The 7,491-nt window shown below is 37.7% G+C and overlaps 1 protein-coding gene across 1 annotated transcript; it reads left to right on the forward strand.

Moving 5' to 3' along the window:
* The first annotated feature begins 5,116 nt into the window (after window positions 1–5,116).
* LOC122140381 lies at window positions 5,117–6,406 on the forward strand. Its single transcript, XM_042743768.1, has 2 exons — window positions 5,117–5,485; window positions 5,597–6,406. Exons 1-2 carry the CDS (start codon window positions 5,165–5,167, stop codon window positions 5,915–5,917), a joined length of 642 nt encoding a protein of 213 aa, XP_042599702.1. The 5' UTR covers window positions 5,117–5,164; the 3' UTR covers window positions 5,918–6,406.
* The last annotated feature ends 1,085 nt before the right edge of the window (window positions 6,407–7,491 follow it).

Raw genomic sequence — 7,491 nt, forward strand, 5'->3', positions numbered from 1 at the left:
ATAATATCACAACTGTCTTATCATTTCATAAATGAGCTTTCCCTCAGTCAGACGGCCACAATTACACACTCGATTAGCGGCGTGATGAATGGACGTGAGTGCACTGACTATTGGACAGGATGCACGACGGGTAAATTCAAGATCAGCACAAGGACAGCAGAGCGGATGATGCTTTAATCGAGTAATAATTGAGATCTGATGAGCTGCTGACACTGACCTGAGTGATCCAGACGTTCGTCGTCATGAACTGCTCTCTCTCGTTCTGGGAGCATAGAAATAATAACACAAACACACAGAAATAATAACACAAACACACAGCTGACATTGACTTTTGAAACAATTTCACAAGAAAAGAAACTTGCAGGGATTGCATATATTTTTACATTATGTAGGTTTATTATATATTTACTTTTAAATGAAAAAAGTGGACAATACACTACTTTTGAATTCATTATTGAATTTTGTGCAAAACAATGCGATTAATCACGATTAAAATATCAATAAATACAATATATATTATAACACAATATGATATTTAATGGGACATTCATGATACATCATTGTTTTTAGTGGCTGGTTGTGAAATCAAATGTGAATAAACGTATCAATATCTCTGTCTGTTTCGGCCTCACAACTGGTTGAAACTTTTTGGCTGCTGAAAAACTCTACAAAAGCTCTGATTCTGACTTACTGAATGCTGTGGAGGTCTGGTTTAGACTCACCACGCTGATGAGCTGTGCCAGAGACACCTGCAGGAGAACCGTCACTCTCTGGTCCGGTTCACCGCTGGCCGGATCAGTTTGTTATAGCGATCTTTACCCAGAAGCCAGTTCATCAAACGCTCCTCTGAATCCGCACAGAGTCCGCCTGCAGACCGCCAGAAAACACCTCAGACCAGAAGACCACTTAACCCTGAGATTCAGCGGTTTGCAGTGTATTCTGTGGAAGCTTGTTTCCACCAGGGGATAAAAAATAAATCAACAAAATGTTAAATTATATTTAATTATATAGAATGTTAAATAATATACTTCTCTGAATCTGATTGAGGTGTGAAATGTTTCGTACGTTTTTAAAATACCCGTGAAATGTAGAGATCAAATGTTTTGTTAATGTGGAGAACTGTGGGAGATGTGAAATGCATTGCTGTTATAGAGTGTTATTGGACGAAACTACAGTCTGTCACTTTTCCCGCTTTCATCCCAGTCTCATTTTTCTCTTACGTCTGCAGAGATGAAGCACAGACGTATGAGTGGAGGTTTCTCAGCAGGACCGAGCGTTCAGAACAGACTGGGAAAGTGTGTCCACATCGCCACAAAGAGATGCTGAAGATCACAGCGTTTCTGTTCCTCTAAAACACCAGCGATGAACTCACTAATATTTTTAGGGCGGGTTTATCACTCACTTGATCTTCCTTGCCTGTTGAACCTGTTTATTTAAAAAAAGATATTTGAAAATAAGAAAAATGGACAAACAAACAGGCTTTAGTTACGCCAGAGACAAGAACATTAATTTGCTTGTCATTGAAGGTGGTTTGGGAGAGGAACATACCATTACAGAGCATTTGATTGGACAAAAATCATCAATATTTTTATTGTCTATTTCTTAAGTGCTGCTATATTTGCTTACTTTAGCCAACCTTTAAGAGTGCATGAGCATATGCATGACCTGAATGTTAACAGACGTAGACTAAAAGCCACAAAAACTCAATTAAAGACCTCATAAAAATAGTTTCTGAAAGAAAACAGACAAAAGTGTCCATGTGCATGTGTGTGTGTGATGGAAGAGTAATCAGAGAGCTGCTGCTGTAGCAGAGCCAGATATATATCAAAGGGGCAGTTCATTACCTCGAGTGCTTGGATCTAAAGCAGAGACCGCAGCATATACAGAGATATTGATTATAGCCTGAGCAGGAGAATCCACACGTGATGGGATGAACACGGGGAATGCACTGTGTCTCTGTGTGTTTATGAACTTCAAATAGATTATGTGACTAATAAAGACAATGTACTGTACATACTGTGTGTGTGTGTGATTACAGTAATGGATGTACAGCAGCAGTGATAATCATGTGAGGTGACGGCGACTCATTCAGTTGTTGATCAAATAATGTATGGACTGACTGACATGTATTTAAGAAGTAAAGAGGTAATGCTTGCAAGCATCTTAATGATTTATTTCATTTATGAGCACAGACGAGCACCTTCTCCTTCCCCTCAACATCTTTGACTGGCTTTCATTTATAGCTTAGATTTATAGCTGGATTATTAAATTGACACTTTTTAAAGATGTGAATCATATTAATTGGTTTTCTTTTATCACAATTTCATATCTTAGGGTTGAATTTTAAATATTTTCACTATTTTCGTTTAAAATCTAAATAAAAAAAGACTATTTCAGTCTTTTGATTTCAAAATTTCATGTTCAGCTCAATGTTACTTTGTAATTATTTGTGAAATTTACTATCAATTTCTGAGTGAAAATTGTTTCACCACCAACTTTCTTTCCTTTTTTTTAATGCAAGTGTCATAATTTATTATGTATATATGAATATACACACATACAGTATATATTTTAAAAATATTTACGTTTATACATTTATATATTCATATTCTTATATTGTGTATAAATATATTTAACATATAAACAACATATTTTTCTTAAATATATACATGCATGTGTTTGTATTTATTTATACATAATAAATATACACAGTATACTCACATAAATTATGTAAACAAAAACTTTTATTTTGGACGCGATTAATCGTTCGACAGCACTATTTGTTTACATTACAACCCAACACTGTAATAAAAAAAGTGCAAAGACTGTACAGCTTATTTAACCCTTAAGGTGCATATAGGAAAGATTTTCACATGCATACTTATATTTTTTATTTATTTATTTTATTATTATTTTTTAAGAGCCACAGAATTTGAAAGGTTCTGCATAAACAGATGATTCATATGGTGAAGATTCTAATTCATGCTGTTATATGTTATTTTATTTTATGTGTTTTTATGTATTTTACTGCATTTAAGGCGTAACTTCTCACCTGTCTGATCATGATTAAAGCTCTCTTCTGCATCTGAGATGTATGGATCCATTAGGCCTTTAACAGGTTTTAAAGATTGCTGCTGAAACACACTGATGGGCCGATCAGCGCTGCTCATGAAGAGCAGAGACTCCCAAAGCTTCGTCAAACAAACCCTTAATGACGTATTCATTCACTTGTACTGCCTGCCTAGAAATATAATCCATTTCACAACATCCATTCATCTGAAATAATTCAATCATTTGCATGAATGGAATCATGTTGCATATTCCCTTTTGATCATCAAAATTTGTAATTGCATTATCATTTTAATATTTGATTTAATTGCATAATAAAACTGCATATTTTATTTTTAGTTTATTTTCAAATTTTTTATTATTTGTGATTTTCAATAATATAATATTTAATTAAAAATGATCAATTTAGTTTAATAATTTTTGCATATTTGTAGAATTTTATTTTTATATTTTAATGTTCTATTGATGTGTTTGCGACATACAAAAGACATCATTTTCCAGACCCATTTCATCCAGCAATAATGCAGGTACAGTCCCATTAGGGTATAATATTATATGTGATACAGATGACTGATGACAGTCTCTCTTACATTAACAGGCCGGTAAACCGTTATCTGTTTAAAGTTAAATCTCGTTTTGGGCTTATTTTATCTGTAAAAGAAAACCTGCCTAATAATTCTGCACACCTGAGTTTTTCACACACTGTACAACATTCACACGTGATTATACTCTTAAAAATAAAGGTGTGTGTGTGTGAAAGAAGGTTCTAAGAACCTACTTTGTGTTTCCCCAAAAAGAAATCACAGCATTGAGGTTTGGACTTAATTTTCATATTTCCATAGATTATTTCAGTAATACTTGTACAGAAGAGCATTCAGTGGATGCTGTAAATACACTAGTGTGTAAGTGAGCCACAGAAACCTGTTTACCGTCATTGGCCCCTATTTTAGAGTATAATGTGATTTAACAGATGCTTCGAGCGAGTCACAGATCATTTGAAAGCAGCAGATGCTCTCAGCGTAAAGCTCCTGTTTCTGAAAGACACACCACTTCTTCATCAGAGTCCAGCCGTCTCTAGAGAGACTCACACCGACACACGGCCTTGTGTGTGTGTGTGTGTGTGTGTAGGTGTGTGTGTGTGTGAGTGAGTGTGAATGTTGTTGCTGTATTTTAAAATGCCCATTTCTGAAGAAACACCTATATGTTTCAGAGATGCTTCAAAATTATATGTTTGTTTCTGTAGACTCTTCTTTCATCCTTCTTCTGTCTCAAGCTTTTCCCAGAATTGAGTAGAGAAACATTAACATTTATGCATCTGACAGACGCTTTTATCCAGAGAGACTCTCACTGCATTCAAGACACACGTTTAATCCGTTCATGTGTTCCCTGGGAATCAAACCCATCACCCGCGGGACTGAGCTGAAAAACAAGGGATTCTGCATTAGACGCCTGAACTAAACCTGCTCAGAAGCAGCACATGTAATGCTCTCTATAACATTCAGAGTCCCACGCCTGTCTTCAATCAGGTAAGATGGATCTCTAGTGGTTGACAGAGAAAATTGGATCGCTCTTGTAGTGTTGTTGGGAACGGTTCATTCCAGAATGACAAAACAGCAATGAAAAATACTGAGTACTGCAAGAGAGGTTACTAAAAACATGACAAAGTACTGCACAATTCTGTTTCCTCTCAGCTCCAAGATATTAGAAGTTCATTTCAGAAAGACTCAATCACAGCGGAAAGCATTGAGATTTTCTGTTCCTTCAATGTAAATCAGCATAATCAATTTATTTATATAGTAAATATATTATATAAAAAATATTAGATATATTAGTAATATTATTCACAAAAACTACCATTTTTACTGTTTTTTGATCAAATAAATGCAGGCTCTGTGAGCGGAAGAGACTTCTTTCAAACAAATTATTACACCATTACAGTTTTTCTCAACTGCTAAAACACTAAACCCTATTGTCTGAACCAAATGCTCAGTTGCCTGAACCCACTGATTAAATCAATCACTCTTTTGGCACTGTACCAATATACTGTAGTATTGTAATGGAGGGTTGGTCTAACTGTTTGTAGGCCTAGTATTCCATGTATATTTTTTGTAACTCCATGTTCTCTTTTTGTAGAATTGAAAGACTGCCACATGGAGGTGGGAGGACAGGTATGTTCTCCCCACACCAAGAGACCCTAATTGCTGATATGGTCCGTGAGAACAATGCCATTAAACTGAATGAAATTCAGCAGAAGATCATTGAGGACCATGTCAATTTTGAGGGTATCAACAGTGTCAGCCTCTCTACTGTTGATCGTGTCCTCAAGCGCAACAGACTGTGCATGAAACAGCTATACAGAGTGCCCTTTGATCGCAACTCAGACAGAGTCAAAGAGCAAAGATTCCAGTATGTACAGGTTGGCATATATCCAGACACATTCAATGTTGATTACTCTAAGTAGTGATTTACTGAAGTGGCCTAAATCACTTTTTCCGTATCACTTACAAAACAATATCTATTTCTACAGAGGGTTTTTCAACTGGATGCAATGGAAAGACCCCATGAATACATCTACATGCATGAAGCTGGGTTTAATCTCACCAAAAGGAGAAGGGGAGGCCATAATGTGACTGGCCATCGGGCCATTGTTGGTGTTCCTGGGCAGCGTGGTGGCAATGTCACATTATGTGCTGCCATCAGCAATCATGGGGTTGTCCACCATCATGCCAACCTGGGGCCCTACAACACTCACCAGCTCCTCATTTTCCTCAATCACATGCAAGATGCTCTGTTAGGGCAGCAGGATGAGCATCCCATCTACAGTATGTTGTTGTTTGGGACAATGTGAGTTTTCACAGAGCCCTCCAGGTTAGAGAGTTTTATCAATCTTTGCCTTCCACCCTACTCCCCTTTCCTAAACCCCATTGAGGAATTCTTCTCCTCATGGCGGTGGAAGGTATATGGACACCAACCTTACACCAGGGTAAATCTCCTGCAAGCCATGGGACTTGCCTGTGGTGACATAGGTGTGGAGGCGTGACAAGTCTGGATACGCCATGCCAGGGGTTTTTACCCCGTTGCCTGGCCAGACAAAATGTGGCCTGTGATGTGGATGAAGTCCTGTGGCCTGACCCAGTATGGAGACATGATGCTGTGGCTGAGTAATGCACTTATTTGTATATTTTTGTACTTTATTTTTACATGGGCTTACTGTACACAAGTGGCAAACGCATAAGATTTCTGTTTTGTCTTTTTGTACAAGTGCTAAATGCACAGGTTTTTTATGTTTTGCAACATGCATTTAGCCTACAGTGAACAATAAACATTTATTTCTCCAGTTTCATGTCCTGAGCATTGTGTTTCTATTTTTCTACGTAGTGTTTAGTGACTGTTCAGTAGTGAGGAGAGGAGAGGAGACGAGATGAGACGAGACGAGAGGAGACGAGAGAGGAAGACGAGAGAGGAAGACGAGAGGAGAGGAGATGAGAGGAAATGAGAGGAGACGAGAGGAGACGAGAGGAGAGGAGATGAGAGGAGAGGAGAGGAGACCTCTGAAATGCAGAGAGTGTACATTATTCATAGGGATCCGAACGATAGCAGATAGCGGCAGTGATTTAGTGGCTTTGATTTCTGTCACTGCAGGCTGTAAAGCACAGCATACACATACAGAGGTGATGACCATGTTTAAAGTCAATGTAAGTCAATGCAAACCGATGAACGAAAATCCAAGTTCTGCAGCAGACAGGACGGGGCATGTTGTCACACGGGCTGGTTTGGTCTGTTGATTTCAAACAACTGGTGAAAAAACATGCCCCAGTCTCTGTCATCCTCAGCAGCACAGGCTGTCTATCTATCTATCTATCTATCTATCTATCTATCTATCTATCTATCTATCTATCTATCTATCTATCTATCTATCTATCTATCTATCTATCTATCTTTGTTTGTATTAATGTGTGTAGTTTTCTGGTCTACAGTCACACCACCAGAGTTTTATTTATTTATTTATTGCTATTTTAATTTAATGTATTATAGTTTACAATATTTTTGCAGCTCACTGACTCGAACAAATCTAAAAAAAATGGTTAATGTGGTGTCTAGCACCAGCTAGTGGAACATTCTAAAACTGACACCCCCCCCCCCCCCCAACACACACACACACACACACACACACACACACACACACACACACACTACAGTCTCTCTGCATTAGTGAGTTCATTTACACTAAAGGTCAGTGTTTTTCACTGGATCTTTGTGCTTGTCTGCTCACAGGACGTGTGTCGCTCTCACAGACCGGTTTGATTCACATCTACCCTATGAATCACACTAAATCAACTGCAGATTTAGGGAGTAAAAAGTTTCAAAACTTACCATGCACAGTCCTCTGGTGTTTTGGTAAATGCACTCAACAAACTAGTA

This window comes from Cyprinus carpio, chromosome B18 (assembly GCF_018340385.1).
Source record: "Cyprinus carpio isolate SPL01 chromosome B18, ASM1834038v1, whole genome shotgun sequence".
NCBI lineage: Eukaryota > Metazoa > Chordata > Actinopteri > Cypriniformes > Cyprinidae > Cyprinus > Cyprinus carpio.

Excerpts from the sequence above, each read along its gene's own strand:
- LOC122140381 (XM_042743768.1), top strand. The coding sequence starts at position 5,165 with ATGTATATTTTTTGTAACTCCATGTTCTCTTTTTGTAGAATTGAAAGA. Across the intron at positions 5,486-5,596 it reads AAAGATTCCAGTATGTACAG|AGGGTTTTTCAACTGGATGC; the intron begins GTTGGCATATAT and ends CTATTTCTACAG.